General features: G+C 29.9%; 2 protein-coding genes across 4 annotated transcripts; one reads left to right on the top strand and one right to left on the bottom strand.

Moving 5' to 3' along the window:
• Positions 1-15: 15 nt before the first annotated feature.
• On the bottom strand, positions 16-3,484 carry Rept (RuvB-like helicase 2 rept). Of its 2 annotated transcripts, none has more exons than XM_072902405.1 (7): positions 3,249-3,484; positions 2,657-2,764; positions 2,134-2,568; positions 1,613-2,045; positions 531-799; positions 348-453; positions 16-283 (listed from the first exon to the last, which is right to left on the bottom strand). In XM_072902405.1, the coding sequence occupies exons 1-7, from the start codon at positions 3,252-3,254 to the stop codon at positions 246-248; spliced, it is 1,395 nt and encodes a 464-aa protein (XP_072758506.1). In that variant the 5' UTR covers positions 3,255-3,484; the 3' UTR covers positions 16-245. The 2 variants fall into 2 exon arrangements, with proteins under 2 accessions (XP_072758506.1, XP_072758507.1); XM_072902406.1 differs by having other exon boundaries at positions 17-280; positions 3,249-3,483.
• Positions 3,485-6,850: 3,366 nt separating this feature from the next.
• On the top strand, positions 6,851-19,945 carry Nup98-96 (nuclear pore complex protein Nup98-96). Of its 2 annotated transcripts, none has more exons than XM_072902389.1 (20): positions 6,851-7,004; positions 8,351-8,411; positions 8,486-8,713; positions 9,203-9,445; positions 9,676-9,876; positions 9,956-10,039; positions 10,129-10,305; positions 10,588-10,715; positions 10,998-11,316; positions 11,405-11,585; positions 12,073-12,184; positions 12,285-12,425; positions 13,061-13,344; positions 13,470-13,702; positions 13,881-14,123; positions 15,127-17,401; positions 17,639-17,950; positions 18,151-18,248; positions 18,597-18,846; positions 18,919-19,945. In XM_072902389.1, the coding sequence occupies exons 2-20, from the start codon at positions 8,381-8,383 to the stop codon at positions 19,112-19,114; spliced, it is 5,736 nt and encodes a 1,911-aa protein (XP_072758490.1). In that variant the 5' UTR covers positions 6,851-7,004; positions 8,351-8,380; the 3' UTR covers positions 19,115-19,945. The 2 variants fall into 2 exon arrangements, with proteins under 2 accessions (XP_072758490.1, XP_072758491.1); XM_072902390.1 differs by lacking the exon at positions 6,851-7,004 and adding an exon at positions 7,099-7,305.
• Positions 19,946-21,723: the final 1,778 nt, after the last annotated feature.

Here is a 21,723-nt window from a genome sequence, read left to right as displayed (position 1 = left end):
AATAATGCAAATATTTATTTTTGATAAATTTGTTGTTATATATAATTAACATACAAGAATAATAATACTCTTGTGCTAATAAAGTATTATAGTAATAGCATTAAGAAGTCGTGTAACATAAATGTTTTTACATTTAATAAAAAAATCTTGTTATAATTAATTTTGTAAATTATAGATGTGAATAGATATGTAAAATATAGAGAACTTGGTAAAAAAATTTCGAATTATGTGCTATTTTAATATCTCTACGGAGAAACGTCCATACCTTCCCCAGTTGAAGCTGCTGAAACAGTTAAACAAACTTTATACATGTACGATAAACATTACAAATAATTAAATTTACTTACTGAATTCATTGAATATAAAATCATCTTGATAGTCCTTTAAAAATTGGGTAGATCTATGTTCATCAAGAAATAAATTATAAACACGTCTTACGTCTTCAATACTGACCTGAATATAAATTAAAGATTACCATAATATATTGCTAAACACGTGATGTGATAAATTCTAGCACATATGCTACTTACTTCTGTAGCCTTTCTTCGACGACTAACAAGAGAAGCCGTCGTAATTAATTGTATTGCGTATCTTAATGACGTTTCCAAAGCAATTCTTGTTAATACCGTCAGGGCATCATCAGCCATTTCGCAATCTTCTTCTTCGCATCTTATTTTCAAAATTTCCTTCAGCTCTTTTTCTTGATATGGACTTGTTGGAACAATAATCATACGATCCAATAAGTCAATCGGAATACCATGAGGACTCTTATAATTTGTGCCTCTGATTCTCGTAATACCTATGCAATTATATCATATAAATGTATAGTATATATATAAATGTGTAGTATATATATATATATATATATATATATATAATATATTAACATATTATATAGTATATTATTATATATATAATAATATATAGTATATATAGTATATAAACTAACATTAAATAGTATATATATATATATATTATATATAATAATATACTATATACAGGGGTATCCGGTAATTGGTGAAAACCTTGTTAATGACAGATTCTTGAGATCATTTGAAGTCGATTTTTCCTCAGCGAAAATATCGAGAGACATCATCCTTTTTGCCAGTTTCCAATTTCTATTATTATATATCTTTATAATTAAGCTTGAATCTTGAATTAAAATTCTATTAGAGTAAATTATATCTGAAATTAACTGAAGAATGTAGTGTTGGTAATTTTTTAACTCCAAAAAGTTTAGTTTGCGAAAAGCGTCTCTTTTTCAATCGATTATAACTTGGAAATTATGATTTGTAGTGATGCCTCGAGATTTTTATTAAAGAAAAATCGTGTTTAAATAATCTCAAGAATCTATCATTAACAGGTTTTTCATCAATTATAGGACACCCAAAGTATATAGATAGAATATATCTATATTCTATCTATATATATAATAATATATTATATAATGTATACATATATACATATATATACATGTATATATATATATATATATATATATATATATATATATATATATAGTATTTGTAATAATATACTATATAATGTATACATAACAATATACTATATAGTATATTTAATAATATAGTTGATTATTTCAATTTTTTTGTACCTCTATTTGTTGCCATGATCACAACTGGAGCCATTTCATTCTCCAATGCTCGATTGAGAAACGAAAAACACTCGATATCCAACATATGTACTTCATCGATGAAGAGTACACCCGGCACAATTTCTGCCTTGCCCTCCTCCCGCCATTCGGCAACCTTAGCGTTTATTTGATCTCGTACTTCCGGTTTAATCTCTCCGGTATCTCCGGAGAAAAGCGCTAAGAATCCATGAGTTCTGCTATTTATTACATCAATTTCGTGTAAAGACACCGTGTGGACAACTTCCTTGCGCTTCTGTAATTCACCCTCGGGACATTGTACGAAACGTGTTTGCGCACCAGTTGCGTCATAATCTCGAGCTCTAGTGAAAGAACGGCCGAGCCTGTTGATCTTTCCTGTTGCTTTATCGATTGTTATAACATCACCAGCTTGTACCTAAAAATAATGCAAAATCATAAATTATTTAATATAAAAATTAATTATTATAAAAATTATATACAAAAATTATTTAATATACACTAACTTTTTCTTTCATTAAGCAATCAATCATTTTATTTCCTAAATCATAAATTGTTTCCATCTCAGTTGTTTTTAATGTTAATTTGCCAACTTTTACTCCAACTCCAGTTGCCGGCCTATCGACTTGGATCTCCACAACTTCACCTTCTATAATTTCTGTTTCTTCTTTGATTCTGACCCCGATAGATTTTCTAATGGCTTGAGTTAAGGCTTCCGTTTTACTCATTTCTAAAGAGTAAATTTCAGAACCAGCCATCGATGTAAAAGGAGTATCTATGCCTAAGGCTTGTGCCATTCCCATAGCAATGGCTGTTTTCCCTGTGCCAGGTTGTCCAGCTAACAAAACTGCACGACCTGCTATTTTGCCATCTTTTATCATCTCCAGAATAACGCCAGCAGCCCGACGTGCCATAAGCTGGCCAACCATACCTTGAGATACCTAACGTAGTATATAATTAAGAATTACATAATTTAGATTACTTTATTATTTATAATTAATAAAAATGTCTTTGTGCAAGTATAATTACATCACGAGCTTCTAAACTATCATTCAATCCTAAACCTCTGATGTGAGAATGAGCACCAATACGCTCAATTTTAGTAATTTCACGAACGTCTTGGACATTAGTAATAACCTGAAATAAAAAATAATAATTGAACACATGTAAAAAATTTTCAAATTTATATTATATATAATATATTTTATAATTCTATAATAGATTATTAATAATATATTATAGAATATGTACGTAATTGAGATGAAATTGATCAAATATTTAGTTGCTATGCCAACTGATATAAAGCATATAATTGATATTATCAATTCACATTAAGTTTTTATAAAAATTGAATTAAAACGAAACATATAAGTACACTAATGTTTTATACAAAGCAAAAAAAATGATATTTTAAATATATCAAGGCAACCCAAAAAAGTACCAACATCGCAAATAAAAGTAACCTGCATTTATTGAATTAAAAAAGGTTATAACATTATGAAAAAGTTTTTATTATTTATTTAAATAATCATAAAGTTAATTGTAAAGAGTAATAAATTTATTTAAATAATCATAAAGTTAATAATAAAGAGTAATAAACTTATTTAAATAAAAAACTTACCGCCATATTTAATAACAACACATGTACTTATCACTAACGAGACAAACGTGCATGAGCTGCACGAGTTACGAGCTGCTATTTTGATCAAGGAAGGAGTAGTCTAACTTTCGGGGAGGGGGAAAGGGCACTCGTTTGACATTGACCACAAATTCAATTGATGTTCCTAAAGCCATTCCATATCAAAGCCTTGTGTTCACGAGATAGGCCGGTATTCTTAGTCCGTTCTTATATTCAAGCTCGTCTTAAGTAAAGTCTTAAAATTCTATTCGGCCATCTGATTGGCTAAACGTAATCTTAAATCGACTAAAAACATGTCTTAAAATGATCTTATATATAAGAACAGACTATAAATACCGGCCATAATACTCGGAGAAATGTGTAGTCAATGGCCTTGTTTACACCGACATACTTTGATACGCGTACTAAATACTACTGGCCAATCATAGCCATTCCATTCTTTAGAAGACTGGCCATGATTGGCTAGTCTAGTACTTAGTACGCGTATCAAGTGCTCGGTGTAAACTAAATTAATGGCTGCGTTCAGCAGAAAAAGCAAATCAGTGAGCGCTTAGTGATTCTTTATTGTGATTGGTTCTTGCATTTAGATCTTCATTGGATTTAAGTGCAAAAACCAATCACAATAAAGAATCATTAAGCGCTCACTGATTTGCTTTCTCTGCTGAACGCAGTCAATAAATCTGCCGCTTTTACGTGAAAGCTGCAACTTGATTCGCTACACATTTCTTGACAAAAAAATTAAAGGTAATTATCCCGAAGAACTGCCTCACCTCGGATTTTGATCAAAATAGGCTTATTCGACGCGTTTTGGCTCGAAACGAACGGATCTGACAGAGATAATCGTCGCTTTACCCCGCGAACCGAGATATTAATTATTAAAAATGACAGATTTCACGATTAGAAAATGACTAAATCTAGCGATATGAGCATGCGCTGCGGTCACGAGCGCATGCGTTTTAGTAACTTACATAAAATTTTAAATAAATCCTTTTTAATTTCAATATGTAAATTTTTTTATGTTGCTATGCAAGTTGCAAACCCATGTGGAGTCGTATATGCATTGCAAAGTACATGCTTAGATGGGAGTGCACAGGGGGACGGGGGGCGAAGCCCCCATAAAAAAATATAACAAAACTTGAGAGCGTAGAAACTACCAACTGACAGTACTGTGTGGAAGTTTCAATGTAAAATTTTAATTCAACCTATGTCCGAACTCTTACACTATATTTATAATTTTTTATTCATAATCTTACAACATAAATACTGAATGCATCGATGCACGATTCATTGAACCATTTGCCTAGCAGCGCTTCAGTCAAATAGCATTTGCTTAGAAAAATAGCATTGAAACTTCTACACAGTACTATCCCTTGGTAGTTTCTACACTCTCAAGTTTTGTTATATTTTTTTATGGGGACGGGGCGAAGGCCCGTCCCCTTATGCACTCTAATCTAAGCATGTACTTTGCATATACAATTCCACATGGGTTTGCAACATACATAACTACATTATTAAAAAGGATTTACATGTTAAAATTTCGTGCACAGTGCTGTTAAGTTACTAAAATGCAGGGTTGGGAAGTAACGCGTTACTTGTAACGTCGTTACCGTTACAGTTACTTTTTTCGGTAACTGTAACGGTGTTACAAATTTTGTTTGTAACGGAACAAGTAACTTCGTTACATTTTTCGATAACGAGTAACAAAATTAAGAGTTACTTTTATCGTTACTTTCCAGACAGCACATATCTTTAAAAATGCTTAAAAGACAGCTTAAAAAAGTCTTATTATTTTTTAAATATTTTTAAGATGTCTTTTGACCTTTCTGTGCAGTCTAGAATTTTTTTCAAATATACTTGAATATACTATACTTTTCGAATATAATTTTCAAATAAAGAAACATAGATATTTTTTGTTTCATGCATATGCGCGCATTTTATATGGTACATGTAACATATACTATAGATACTTGTACGCATATGCGTGAAATGGAACTTAAGATTGATAAGAGTTTTGAAACGCAGTATCACATACTTAGAAACTGCTGGCATCTCTTTCTAGTATTTGTCTACTGTGTAAAAAAACATTTAAGTAGACAGATAATTCAATGATTAGTTAAAAATTCGATGTTATAAAAATTATCGTATCGTATTAGAATTTTAAAATAAAAAAAATTGAAAAAACGCGAAGAAAGCGATTTTAACCATATATTTACCAATCTATTGAAAGTAAATTAACAATAAGAAAATTATATTATTTTGGTTACTGTAAAATAATGTTCAAAAATTTTTAGTGCTTAGTGTAAAAATTTGATCTTGTATTAGTGTAAAAATTTTTATGTACAGTTTGTATTGTACACAAAAAAAGTAACGGAAATTGTAACGATTCGTTACTTTTTGAGTAACGGTAACGGTAACGAGTTACTTTTTAAAATTAGTAACGAGTAACGGTAACGAGTTACTTTTTGGAAAAAAGAACGATAACGGTAACGAGTTACTTTTATAAAGTAACATTTCCATCTCTGCTAAAATGCATGCGCGCGTGACCGCAACGTATACTCATATCGCTAGATTCAGTCAGTATGACAGATTTCCTAACCGTGAAATCTGTCATTTTTAACAATTAATATCTCGGTTCGCGGGGCAGAGCGACGATTATCTCTGCCAGATTCGTTCGTTTCGAGTCAAAACGCGTCGAATAAGCCTATTTTGATCAAAATCTGAGGTGAGGCAGCTCTTCTGGATAATTACCAAATTAAATAAAAGAAAAAACATTTCTCGGACAAAATTCTCGTGAAAACAAGGCTTTGGACCGGATTTACAATTAAATTAAGGCTCTAAGAAATTGATCAATGAAGGTGATTCCACAATAGCTGTCGTAAGTCGGATGTCGGAAGAGTTGACCAATCACAGTTGACTTTAGAGAAGAATAATCGAATATGATTGGTTAACTCTTCCAACATCCGACTTACGACAGCTATTGTAGAACCGGTCTTAACCCGCAAAACATTGATCAATTACATTTGAGTATTCTTCTCATATTCAACTATCAGGCTGGTTCCACAATAGCTGTCGTAAGTCGGATGTTGGAAGAGTTAACCAATCATATTCGATTATTCTTCTCTAAAGTCAACTGTGATTGGTCAACTCTTCCGACATCCGACTTACGACAGCTATTGTGGAATCACCCTCATTGATCAATTTCTTACGGCCTTAATTTAATTGTAAATCCAATCCAAAGCCTTGTTTTCACGAGAATTTTGTCCGAGAAATGTTTTTTCTTTTATTTAATTTGGTCATAAAAGTTGACCAATCATATTCAATTATTCTTCTCTAAAGTCAACTGTAATTGGTTAACTCTTCCGACATTCGATTTACAGCTATTGTAGAACCAATTTAAGGCTTAGGCTACACCTATTGTAGATCCTACTTTAAGGAGATTCTACAATGGAGGAGCAAACCTTAAGCCGTAAAAAATTGACCAATAACAGTTAAGTGTGAGAAGAATAGTCAAATGTGATTGGTAAATTTCTTACGGCTTAAGGCTTACTATTGTAAATGCGGCGTTAGTGATGTGACATATGGGAACACACATCATATGGAAGTTTGTCGGGCATGCCATTTCATGTGATTTCGTGAAATGTAATTGCGTACAACGGCTTGTGTGTCAAATTTGCGAGACAATCGTGAAAAGTTATGCGCGACGATCCTCATGCGTGAATTCAAGTGACTTTTATACGGGTAAGTGAAAAAATTGTCAATACATTCGCAACCGAAGATAACGATTAAGTCAAGCATCACTCTGCTAAAGTGATGTTCTCTAACAATAGAAGACACTGGGCTAACGAGTTCATAATCAAAGTGGGAGCTAAGTGCGTATTACACGTTCTTATCTCTGTAATTGCTGATAAGGATATTCTATCGATTTTCGAGAAACTGAAAATACTCCAAAAAAAGTTATCATTTACCTTTTTTTTTTTTCGTTGATAACAATAATTTTTTGCGCACAATATTGTTGTGATAAATATTGACATTAAGCATTGTAAGTATTTTGTTAACACAAAGAACGAGAAGATTAATTCTTCATTATTTATATTGATATGAATTGTTTTATACTTTACAAATCATAGAATGTTGATATTTTTTTATTTGAAAAGTTTTCTGAATATTAATAAAGCATAATATCTACCTGTTTCATGCATTAATGTTCAGAATAAATATAAATATTGTATTTATATCTGTTATTAAACTTTAGTACACACAGTGTTACTGTATATATTATGTAATTAGTGCATTTAATACAAAATTAAAAAAATACTTATACATAAAATATATGACTTTTAATACATTTATCAAACATATTCTAGCTGATTCTATTCATGTCAATGGGATTATATTATAATTATTTTATGTTAGTAAGCTTTATTGTAAAATGCATATATAATTATTTTTAAAATTTTAATAAATAAAAATATATGAATTTTTAATAAATGAAAAGGGATGAATTTTTATAAATAAAAAATATAAATTTTACTAATGTACTTTATAACACTTTTCTATTACTATTATATGTAATCGTTATCTTGCACATATAATTAGTAATTGTATATTATATATTATAACGTAACATCTTTTGAGATTTTGATTGTAATGGTCAATGTATTAAAAAGAATTTATGAAAATTATTTTAAAATATTACAAGTTTTATGAATAATGTAATTTGATAGTATATATATTTAATATATATTTATACTTTTTTTTAGTACTAAAAAAATTAGAATCTAAAAATGTTTCCTTAATCAATATTTTAAAATGCTACTCAAAATTTAATAACAATTTAATTAAATATTGAGTATATATTGCTAAATTATATTATTCATAAACTTGCTATAATTTTGTTAAATTAATAGCTAGCATTAACAAATGGGAGATTGAATTATTAAAATTATTGTGTATTAAAATTTTAGGGATTGACATAACTTTTAGTCTCTCTTAGAATACAGAAAATTTTTATAATAAATATAATTAGTTGATATATATATGAGTTAATTTAAATAACATTAATTTTAAATCTATGATTATTTTAGATTACTTAAGCAAGATTCTGACTGCAAAATATGTTTGGGCAAACTGGAAATACATCGTTCAGTATGTATATAAATAAATATCATCTAAAAGTTTTCATTAAAGGAGATTTTATTAAAATGTGCATTTTTTTTTAGGTGGATTTAGTACAGCAACGCAAAACAGTCCATTTGCTCAGTCTGCATTTGGTAAACCCATTACTACAACAAGTTTTGGTAGTGGCGCAGCACCTGTCTTTGGTAGTAACAATACTTCATCACTCTTTAGTTCTAAACCTACAGGTTCTACCACAGGTGGCTTGTTTGGCAATACCACAACGCCACCGGCATTTAGACAGCCAACTAATACGCAACCATCATTTGGAGGTAGCAATTTATGAACTGCTTCATTTGCATGTAAACTAAAAAGTATCTTTACCAAGCATATGCATTTGAAACATCAGTTGTATATTATATATCTTAAAAATATATTTGACTGATGTGATTTAAACATATATTTAACAATCAAATTGTGAAGAAATTTTCAAAAAATTTGGCAAAAACTCTAAAAGAGTATAATATAATAATTCTTAAATTTGTAAATAAATTCCAAAAATTATTCAAAACATTTAAAAAAATATATAACAAATTGCAAATGTAAACAATTAAAATTGGTTTAAAATAATGTTTATATTATTGTTTCTTCAAAATAATGTAAGCTTATTTTATTTTGGTATAAAAAAATTTCGCAAAAACTTTAAAAGAATATAATATAATAATTTTTGAATTTGTAAATAAATTCCAAAAATCATTTAAAACATTTAAAAAAATATAAGTATATTTTTGAAGTCTAATAAAATATTTTTATTTTTATAGGTTTCGGGACAACAAACACAAGCACTAATCTCTTTGGTACTCAACAAAATGCAGGCACAAATCTTTTTGGTACAAGTACAGGAACTTCTGCATTTGGTCAAACAAACAAACCTGGTAGCTTCAGCTTTGGCACAACATCAGGAACTAATTTATTTGGACAACCGCAACAGAATACTCAACAAACCACTCCATTTGGTCAAACTAACACTACTACAAATACAAATCTTTTTGGCACAACTGCAGGTAAATTACAAATATAACTAATTTTGTATATTAAATAGAAAACCTGTATATTTAATAGATATTAGAAATATACAAGATATACATATATATAGAAATCTACATTATAATTATAAATTAATCAGTATATTAATTATCTATATTATTAATATTAATTAATAATAATTATTATAATCTATAACAATAATATCTTTAAAGTTTAGATTATTATATTTTGATTTCTTTCTGTACAGGCTTTGGCAATACTAATACTACCACTGTACCAACTGGCACTGTAGTGAAATTTACACCTGTCATTACAACTGATTCTATGTTAAAAAATGGAATTTCACATAGCATTTCTGCACGTCATTGTTGCATTGCATCCATGAAGGAATATGAATCAAAATCGTATGAAGAATTACGTTTTGAAGATTATCAAGTAGGAAGGAAAGGTATATTGTAATTTATTGAATTCATAATTGTGAAAAAAAAAATGAGATAACTAGAATATTAAATTTTTTTCTTAAACAGGTCCGCAAACGGGACTTTTTGGAACACCCGCACAGACATCGCCATTCGCTAATACAGCAGCTGGTACTAGCACAGGTGGAACAGGTAACTTATAAAATATTTATGTTTACATATTTCTTCCAGTCAATACTTATTTAAAGTAAACGGAGCACTAATTTACTTTGTTGTTGAAGGATTTGGGTCAATGACTGGATTTGGCACCACCAGTCAATCGGGATCAACCGGATTATTCGGGAAACCTATTACTAATTTTGGAACACCAGCAACTACAACAACCAATAACTTTGCATTCAATTCCACACCTACCACAAACTTGTTTGGTACTAATACTCAAACAAAACCATTTGGTAGTAAGTCATATTATTTATCTCGGAAAATATAAATTATTAGTATATATTATTTTTATATATTTTTATATTTTTTTTTTATATTTTAACAATTTTTATGTATTTTTAGTATTAATTTTATATAATTGAAAAATTGAAGATGTTAGATTTATTTTGACCTTCTGATAGATGTACTATTCCATTTATCTTAATTAATAATATTTTTTATTTTATATATTAATATAAAATATGAAAACTATTTTTTTAAGTATACAAAATATATAAAATATAAAATTTTATTCACAGCAGCTGCCCCGACGCCGCTTTTCGGTACCAGCAATACTAATCCTACTACTGGTACAGGTTTTGGTAGTATTAATACTGGACAGAGTACAGGTTTTGCATCTGCATTTGGTTCTACACAACCTAACCAGGTAATAAATGATATATGATGTTGCATGTAAAGATCAAAATTATTCAATAATAAAATATTTTATAGCTTTTTACATTACAGTTTACATATGATATAACAAATATGTGACATTCTTTTAATTTCAATAATTTTTTTTTGTTGACGAAAAACAATTTGAAACATTCGTAATTAATATGAATAATTTGTATTATAACAAAATTTGCAAACTAATTACTATGCTTTGGCTTTTATTTGCTTAGTAAAATTATTTATATTATTTTATGCATTTTTTTATTTATTGCAGAGTATTGGACTATTCAATCAAAACAAGTCTGCTTTTAATATTCCATCAACATCGACTAGTACTGGTTTTACTAGTTTTGGCCAGCCAGCTACAAATAATACTACTACTCCATTATTCGGTAACAAAACCAATACAACTGGATTTGGAACCAATACAACGTCTACATTTGGTGCTGGTGCACCTTCCACATTCGGAACTAATACAGGCTTCAATTCTGGTTCCAATACCGGATCCTCATTGTTTAACTCGTCGTTTAAACCAGCTGGTCAAACGTCAGGATTTTCTTTTGGAGTTCTACCTGCATCTTCAACTGGACTTGGTAAGACTATATATATATATATATATTTCAATTAATTAATACTTTGCTACTTAATTTCCAACTTTATTAATATTTTAACATTATACAGGCACAAATACTTGCTTGAGTTTAAATAGTGGCTCTTCATTATTTGGTCAACAAAAACCAGGGAGTTTGTTTGGAAATACTGGAAGTAATACTTCATTTAATAATCCTGGGACTTTTGGATCTTCTACCTTTGGAACAAATTCTAATATATCTGGAACAGGAATGGGTTTGCTTAATGGAGGGTAATGCAATGTTTACATATTTATTTTTTAAATAATAAATTTTATTTCTTTGGATTAGAAAAGTTTTTTTTGTTTTAATTGCTTAAATTTTAATAATTATCTGTACTAATGTGCAAATATGTATAGAGTGCCTTTACAATTTGCATTCCTAATGTTAATGACATTTTTCACCTTAAATGACATGAAAATCTCATGTAAAAAAGAGGAAAATGTCAAATGACTATTATACTTTTTAAATGGGAAAAGTTGAAAGTTAACAATTTAAGAATACATATATATATATATACATATATATATCGTTTATATATTTTTTTAGTATTTTTTAATATATATTATATTAAAAATTAAAATATTGATTAATACCGACATAAAACAATTTTATCACATAAAAGAAATAATCTTTAATTAATCTTCTTACTTAATGTGTGTGCGTGTGTATTCATAATTGTGTGTATGTATATAAATTAAATAAACATTTATATTTTAGAATGGTATCTAATCAAACTAAAACAAATGGTTTAGTACCGGTGCATCAACAAATCTTAGCTCTGGTTTCTGCACCATTTGGTGATTCACCATTATTAAAGAATCTTTTACCAGTAAGTATTTTATCATTTAGAATGATTATATTGACAGCAAATAAAATAATGTTAAATATTACAGTCTGTACAGTATTTTCGATTTTTTTTATTTTTCTAGGCATCTGGAAAGACCGAAGAACTTTTGAAACCTACAAATCCAACATCAAAAATACTTAGTAGTCCACATTACAAAGTTACCACTAATAATAAATCTCCAAAAATCAAGGCGAAAGTTGTTAGCTCTGTACAACTATCTAAGGTAAATTTAATAACAAGTTTATTAATTTAATAAGTTACTAATTTATTAATATGAATTACTATAACAATATAAATTTAATAATAAGTTATTTTCTATTTTTTTTCAATCAATTCTTTATGATTTAGAAGAATAATTTTTGAGTTGTTAAATGTTACATTTAATCTCTGTAGAATGATTCTAAATTAAGTGCACTTATCTGTCTATAATGAATAAGTTTAATAAAATTGAAATTATTAGTTTCTTTGAACTTTTGTTCTTTGTTTGATAATTTGCGTTTCATTTATTTAAAATAATGACACTTTATTTTCCTGCTAGTGAAATTTACCTATAATAGTAGTTTTTATTTGATTATTGTCTTATCTTGGAAATTTTAGGAATAAAAAAAATGTTTATCAATTTCATCTAAAATTCAATATTCTTTTATAAATTTCTGAGGAAGCACGTAATAGATAACCATTTGAGAATTGAAAAAGGACTTTTATGTTTTTTCATTTTAGCTTTATTTAAGCTTATTTTTAATTACATTGATAAATGTATTATATTTTTATTAAAATGCAATAATTTATTTTGCCTATAAAATATTATATGTTTTCTATTAAATGCAATAATTTATTTTTAATAACTTATTTTTCTAGAAATCTTTGTTTGATGGTCTCGAAGAAGAAGATCCTGTGTTAACAGAAGCTTTTCAACCCCGGCCAAATTCAAAACGTTTGGTATTGCGACCAAAATCGACAACAAATTCCTCGGTTCAGTCTCTTACAGAAAATGGAGAATCTGTGGTGAAAAATAATTCCGTGGATGACAAAGCAGATACATCAGATATAGCACACAATAACAGTATCGAAGTTAATAACAAAGAAAATCACAGTCAAGATAATAATCGGATTGCAAATGATCGACGATTATCTACATCTTGGTGAGATAATAATATTTATGTATCTTTAAATTCTCTTTTTTCACATCTTTTAATTTTTTAGTTAAAGAAATTATTGTAAAGACACATTGTTAAGAAAATGTATAAACAATTTGAATAATTTGCAGGTTGAAGTCATCACTTCCAAGGAAAAGCAAAGTTCCAGACGATGAATTACTTGAAGCTCAACGATCACCATTTTCTGCAACAAATGTACCCGAAGAAGTGAATAACACGGTGGCGGAATTGAGACCGCAAAATAATACATCAAATCATTCCGATACGATTAATTCGATTGAAGTGCCGTTAAATTCTACTTTCGATGATAAAAGCTCCGCAAATCTTACCATGCAAAATGCAGGTAAATATTTTTCAAATTAATTAAATAGAAATTTTTCTAATAAAAGGTTTAAAAAAATAAAATGATAAAATATTTTAAATTAATAAAAGATTTTTTTTTGTAATAAAGAATTTTTATGATACAAGATCGCTTCAAATGTGTCTTTTTTTTTAATTTTTATTTTTGATTTTTTTTTCAGATTCAAGTCAGGAAACAAGTGAAAATTCATTTTTGATGTTGCAATCAAATTGGAATTTAAATATGGCTAAAGTTACATTACGACGAGCGGGTTATTATACCATTCCGCCGCTCGATAAATTAGACGATTTCGTTTGTGGTGAAACATGTATCGTACCAAACTTTACCATTGGACGTGAGGGTTATGGAAATGTCTATTTTCCAGATTCGTTCGATGTGTACGGTTTAAATCTCGATGAAATCGGTAAGTCGTACAGATATATTAATTTACAAAATATCTGTTTCCTGGAAAAGCATGAAAAACCTGAAATTCTTTTTTGGGATTTTTTTGTGTCTGGAAAGATGAGGCATTTTTCATGGAATTTTATTGGGACTCAGGAACTTAGAAAGAAAATTCTCCTTAGAAAAACATGGAAATTATATATATTTCAGGGATTTTTTGTATCTAAAAAAATCAGAGAACTGTCATGTAATTTTATTGGGATTTAAGGAATTTAAAAAAAATTTATCTTTGATAATTTTACTTCTATCTTAAGCAATTGACAATCAACCGATAAATTATATGTTTAAAATATATGTTAAAAATCCACTGATGAATTATATATTTAATATATATATATATATATATATATATATATATATATATATATATATATATATATATATATATATGTGTGTGTGTGTGTGTGTGTGTATGTATGTCTATACATATATATTTGTTTATATATTTAATGTCTTAACAAATTATATGTAATATATTAAAACATATTGAATTTGTAGTACATATTCTTAATTTAATTTTTAGTGATAAAAAAATGAAAATGTTATGCAAGAGAAAAATCCTTATTTTATGAAAATTATTCAATTTTATTTCAATACATTTGCAAATCTAGCACTTGTGGCTTTATGTTTTTTTATTAAAAATCCATATAATAAAACAACTTATTTTAAAAAGTTATAAAAAAATGCTTAACATATTCTTTTTACTTGGAACTTTGAACAAAAATATCTGGAGATCGGAGAGAATTTTCAGAAAATATTCTACAAGACTTGAATAGACCTTGAATTTTTTAACATATACAAATTACTATGATATAATATATATTATTCTAATTTTACCATATAGTTATCAATTAATTTATATATTTTATTACGATGTATTAATCTTTAATTATTTTGTTCTTTAGTTTAAAGTAATTTAAAGTAGAAATCATATTAAATGATATTTTACATTTTTTTTATTACAGTTCACTTCCGTCACAAGGAGGTAATCATTTATCCCGATGACGAGAAAAAACCACCGGTGGGACAAGGTTTAAATCGAAGGGCACAAGTTACACTGGATAAAGTATGGCCGCATGATAAATCACTACACGAGCCGATCACAGATCCGCAACGACTTGCCGTGATGAATTATGAGGGAAAACTGCGCAGAGTATCCGCGAAGCATGATACCCGGTTCCTCGAATATCGACCTGAAACTGGTTCCTGGGTATTCAAGGTTGATCACTTTTCCAAATATGGTCTCAGCGATTCGGACGAAGATGACAGTCAAGTTCCGCCAGCTTCGGAAGCGAAGAAATTAAAGGGCTTTCCCATTCCTTTGCAAAAAGGAAAGATTGCCGATCCATCAGCGGCAACGAACAAAGATGGAGCGATCAATGGAGCGATTAATGGAACGGTCGGTGGTGCAAAGGTAGACAACGCCAAGCATTCGGACATTGAAAACAATTTTTTAGGGGAAAGTCAGAATCGATTTGGTCACGACGATCGCGATAATTGGGATATGGTTGTTCGTCCAGCTAGGGATACTCCGGTCGGCCGTTCTGTTTTTATTTCTAGAGATTATAGTTACGAAAAACGGATGACCGTCAGCCCGGTCGGTGATAATGCTCGAGTCGCTGGTACGGACAGTCACAAAGTACAACTTATGAAGGCGAGTTTCTTCGACACAAACGATGAGGAGGAAATCAACCAGGATATATTTCCTTCCGTACAGAAAACTCTTACCCGATATTTTCCTGATGTTACGGAAACTAAGAACGACGAAACCCTGTGCAACGCTACAACACACGCGTTGCGATCAAGTATCATCATGAATGAGATACCATTTACCATGAGCCCAGAAAATATACTCTCTATATCGGGCAAAAAGTTGCAGCTGTCGCGTGTCAACGCAAAAGAGAAGCAAGCAATTATCGAGAGAGTAATTCCACCAACTGCGGTTACTCCAATCACGAGCGTATTGAAGTATCACTATGAAATTGTACCGCTCAAAGAATCAAGGTTGAACAAATTGCGATTTCGCTGCATTGCCGACACTGGTATACAGATGGGTAGAATGTTCCGGCCAAGTTGGGGAGCTGGCTTGACATTATTGTCCTTAAGCACGCAGGAACAGGCAACTAAGGTGCAACTACAAAGCACATTTAGTCAACTGAGCCATTATGTTTCCGGTCGTTTAGCCGATGATACTACATCAACGGCGATCGTTCAACGTTTACAGATTCTGAGCGGTGACGAGCACGACATGAGAATGTTCAAAGATAGCATAGAGCGTCACTTGAGGATCCAGCTGGATCATTGTGTGATGGGTCACGAGGGGGATTGTCCCATCTTCAATGTAGCGACCGACAGTGCGAATAGTGCGTTGCAATTACATTGCACGTTGGCTCAGGATCTCACGGACAAAGAACAACGATTGAACGAGAACGTCAATGATGAACATCGTAGCGTCGCTGAACGATCGTTTCGTCAGTACGCAAGTATTGTGTGGAACCTGTGTGTGGCACTCTGGGGAAATTATCCTGATCAGGATGTGACTGCCAATGAGGAACATTATACTGTCATGATGAGGAGGGAAGCGGTAAGCGAATGGTTGAAAAACGTGGTGCAGAAAACGGTCGAGCAGGAAATAAAAAATGTCGACGGCGAAATTAAGAATTCTCATGAGAAGATAATACTATCGCTGCTCTCAGCTTGCAAGCTCGAGGATGCTTGCCAGGAGGCACGAAGTGCTGGAGATCATTGTCTGGCGTTACTGATGGCGCAACTACGTGGCGGAATGCCGGTCAAGGAACTGATCAAGCAGCAACTCGCGTTGTGGCAACAGACCGACGTGGACGAGAATCTAACGGTCAATCGTCTGAAATTGTTTATGTTGGCGGCGGGTGAACCGCTCATCTCTAGCAAGCATGGAACTATCAATGTGTGCGAGGATCTTGATTGGAAGCGGGCTTTTGCCATTCATCTTTGGTACCTGTCGTCGCCAACATGCTCTATCACGGACGCCTTGGATCTCTACGAAGTCTCTTTCAATGCGACAGAGTATGCTCAAGTATACGCGGCGACGCCAGAACCTGAGTATAGAAAAAACGATTATGACGCCGAATTAAGTAATGGCAAGCAAATATACGATCTCTGCTTTCATCTGTTGAAATTATACTGTACGGGAAATCACGATCTGGGAGAACTTTTGAATCCGCTGTCCTACACCGCCAATCCTTTGGATTACAGACTAAGGTAACTTTAAACTGATGACATTATTTATATAACAACAAAAAATATATAATAGGTTGAATCATATAATAATTAATTCTAGCACGATTAACAGGTAAGAAGAGATCAGATATGGTTTTATTAATAGGTGCAATAGAAGTCTTAATATTGAAATATGTTAGTTAAATTTGGAAGAAAATGCATGGTTGGAAATATTGAGGTGTATCAGAAATATTTTTAATGTAGAAATATTTTTGGCAGCTGGTTGATACAACAGATACTCGTAGCTCTGGGTTATACGCATCTTTCCGATCATGTTGCCGCGTTAACGCATACCAATTTTGCAACCCAATTAGAGGCATACGGACTTTGGCACTGGGCGATCTTTGTCATGTTGCATCTACGAGATTCGTCTAGACGACAAATTGCTGTACAAGATCTGCTATTACGTCACATAGAGATAGACGATTCTCCGGAATATGTGAAACGTGAACAATTTCTGAGGGAAGAGCTTGGTATATCATCAGTTTGGATTCATCAAGCTAAAGCTATCAAAAGTAGCATTAACAAAAGGTATTTAGCATTCATATTTTATTATAGTCATATTAATCATATTTTTATTATAGTCATATTGCATCCCTAAAATTTGCTCCTGGGCGTAAAGATAGTACTTGATTAACCCAATCAGGATAAAAGAAATACACATATTATCGATTCAAAAAAATTTAGGATATATTTACAGAATTTCAACATGCAATTTTCATTTTTTGCAGATTTGGTGAAGCAGCTTGGTATTACATTCAGGCCGAGCAATGGACTCAAGCTCATGAAATTATTATAGAATATCTGGCAGCTGATGCAATAATAAATGGTAATATTATTTTATTTTCTTTTTTTTTTTTTATGTCGCGTTTCATAAACAAAATGATAAAATTAAATATTGGAGGGGCGATTTGACTGATTTCAATGATCCTGTAGTATGTTATGAAGTCAAGGAAGTATCCTCACTTGGATAAACATTAAACGTCGTTCACTTCTAATTTTCAATGCCTACCAATGTAGTACAGAGCTTGTTGATTTCAATTATGTCGATTAGACTATCGATCGACTATCAGCAGAACCTACGATAGAGCTTACATGTTTCTAGATCATTGAAATTAGTAAAGTCATGGTCTTTAATATTTAGTTTTACCCAAACAAAATGTTCTATTTTTTTCAGAAAACTACGACTATTTGAAATCATTGTTAATCACACTAGTACCAACCGAATGTAGCAGTACAATCAACAATTGGGCATATCAAGGGCAGCTCCTGTGGGAATATATGGAAATAACTAATGAAATTCAAAATCTGTTAAAGTCTACTCCGGATTATCATGGATTAACTTATCAACTGGAAGCATTAAAGCCGCGATTAACGAGCTTGTGTAATAAGATTGATCAATTTCCATGTCCAACTGCTAAACATAGGTATGTCGGTACATATTATTTTCAAATTATTATTTTCTCAGTTTATACTAATAGAATTTTTCATATTTTTAGATTATGTCAGGCCGAAATTGCAAAGAGGACTCTACATTTGGCTAGAAATCTGTTATTATTGCAGAAAAATGAAAAGAGATCTGTTACAAAGTTGTTAGTTCGTCTAATATCTCAACTACCGTTACCGGAGGATTATGCGCAGCAAGAACTTCGACCCATCGTTAATATGCGCGTAACTGAAGTAATGTCGCAATGAATAACACATATAAGTTAATTTATTGATTATATAGTAAAACTTTTACGTCCAATGTAACAGAAGCTACGATGATTTTTAATATTTTTTTTGTACACAATTAAGTTAATTATCACACAAACAAGTATAAAGTTTAGTTCAAAACTCTTTAACAATCCTGATACAGTACATATATATATATATATAACAGATTACGATATAAAATAAACTCACGTGATTCATACAGTAGGAAAAACTGAAAATTATAAAAACTTAGCAAAATATATTAACATGTGATACCATTTAGATCTTTTTTACATTTTTATTAATTCGCGCACAAAATTATTAAGTAACTTAAGAAGTGTATATGATGATATGTATAATGCAATCCAGTAGAATAGAATGTAGTTCAGGCTGAAAAATGCGCAGGAGAAATTCTGTATTCTTAAGAAAACTTTTTTCATACATATATTTTTTTGTACAATATATTATCATCTGATAAAGGAAGTTACATTGGATATCTTTTGAAACATTGTTCAAGATACAACTCTTTTGCAATGTATTTTGCATGTATTATATAACATGTATTAAATAATCATTACTTGTTCGTGTATTAGTTACTCATTATTAGATATTCAAGCACTTCTTTTTTAATTAACAAAATTTAGATAAAAGTGTGTTATGAACCAATTATAAATTGTTTTCTATTGATTTGTACATTATGCTAAGTTGGAAATATTGAAAGAGATGTATTTTGAAGAATTCTTGACGTAGTGTTATGTGCGCGTAAGAATTTTTTTCAATATTGGTGAAACTGATACTTTTATGAATAAAAAAAATTATAATAGTGAAAAATGATAGAATACATTTGTATAAGGAATATTTATATAAATGAAATTAAGTTTTTCACTCTTTAAAATTGAAATCAATAAAATGTCCTTACATACGCACACGCATACACACACCACACATCATATACAGAGTGAGGAAAAAGTATGGATAACATGAAAAATCTTAAAAAATAAAATTTTACAGAAAAATGTTTCAGACAAAAGTTGTACGGTTTCGAGAAAGACATAAGGTGGTGTCATTGATTTGACCTTGAATAGTCGCTTAAAGGTTACTTTTAATTTCTTAAATGGAATAACACCCTTTTTAATTGCATATTTTTATAGCTTGCCTTGAGGGCTTTTTAAAATAATAAAACTTTTAGTTAAGAATTTTTTGAGATATTTTTAAGTTTATTATGATATTTTTTAATATAAAATATGAAATAAATGAAAAAAGAAATGAATTGATCTTGCCTTAGAGTCTTTTCTGTAAAACTTAAATTTTTCGAGATTTTTTTAGGGTTTCCATGCTTTTTCCTCAATCTATACATGTATAGATACTCACTGCTTTTTCATATAGGTAAAAGTGTAAATGGAATACATTTTGTAGACAGAAATATAAATAGAGTACAGTATAGATTATATAAAAATATATAAGTGTTATACAATTTTCTCATTCAGATTTACTATTTTAAGATACATAACGTTTAAATCTGCTTTTGCATATTTTTTGCAATGAACTTGTCACTCTTCAGTACGAACAGATCTGTAAAGTATATACATACTTGAAAAATTTTCGATGAATATCTATTTTTTAAGTCTCTTAAACGTATATCTTAATTAATTTATTCCATTTATAAGAAAAAAATATTTAGACAAAGTTCTTTTTAAAAAATATATAATTAATATTTTATGTATAAAAATGAATTTCTTAACAAAATCTAAATACATATTTCGCTTTACTTTATAAACTCGTTTCTTTAATAAATTTTTAATTGTGGATTAAAAAAGCTCAATATCTCTTAAATGTATATTTTTAAAAAATATTTTGATATTAGTATTTTTTAATATATGAATTGAAAGGAGCTTACAATATCGAATGTGTATTTTTAGAAAATCATATATTTTTGTTCGGGAGAAAATCGGTATGTTTACCTTAATATCTATTCTATGAATTAACAAAAAATTTTTTTTCTACTTTATATAAGATTAATTATCGGATTTAAATGGTTTTAAAATAAAAGTTTTTATCCATGTGTTTTACAAGAATATTTGCATAAATTTTATCTATTAAAATCAAAATACAATATTTGTTAAAGTAAGTATATATACACATAAATAGTTTTATTTAAGAACCGTTTAAATTCGATAATTAATCTTATAAAGTAGAAAAAAAGTTGTCCATACCACACACACACACACACACACACACACACACACACACACACACACACACACGCGCGCACACGCACACGCACACGCACACGCACACGCACACGCACACGCACACACACACACACACACACACACACGCACACGCACACGCACACGCATATACATATATATATATACATATATATATATACATATATATTTGCTTATTTACTTACATAAAAATGTAATCAAACAGTTATTATAATTATTAAAATCAGAATTGTATTTAGTACAAAGTTATACAAGCTAATTATTTATTATTCTAATTACTATATCATAATTAAATATTTTGGGAAATTATTTTCTATAATGAAGAATCAACGAGTGGTCAACAATTAGTATTGCGCCGAATATAAAATATTTTGTTAT

This window comes from Anoplolepis gracilipes, chromosome 11 (genome assembly GCF_047496725.1).
Source record: "Anoplolepis gracilipes chromosome 11, ASM4749672v1, whole genome shotgun sequence".
Lineage (NCBI taxonomy): Eukaryota > Metazoa > Arthropoda > Insecta > Hymenoptera > Formicidae > Anoplolepis > Anoplolepis gracilipes.
This window is presented reverse-complemented; position numbering and strand designations above follow the sequence as displayed.

Coding starts and splice junctions, on each gene's coding strand:
- Rept (XM_072902405.1), bottom strand. Junction 2,046..2,133: donor ATTGCTTAATGAAAGAAAAA/GTTAGTGTATAT, acceptor CATTATTTTTAG/GTACAAGCTGGTGATGTTAT. Junction 800..1,612: donor GATCATGGCAACAAATAGAG/GTACAAAAAAAT, acceptor ATAATTGCATAG/GTATTACGAGAATCAGAGGC.
- Nup98-96 (XM_072902389.1), top strand. CDS start 8,381: ATGTTTGGGCAAACTGGAAATACATCGTTCA. Junction 9,446..9,675: donor TCTTTTTGGCACAACTGCAG/GTAAATTACAAA, acceptor CTTTCTGTACAG/GCTTTGGCAATACTAATACT. Junction 18,249..18,596: donor AGCTGATGCAATAATAAATG/GTAATATTATTT, acceptor TATTTTTTTCAG/AAAACTACGACTATTTGAAA.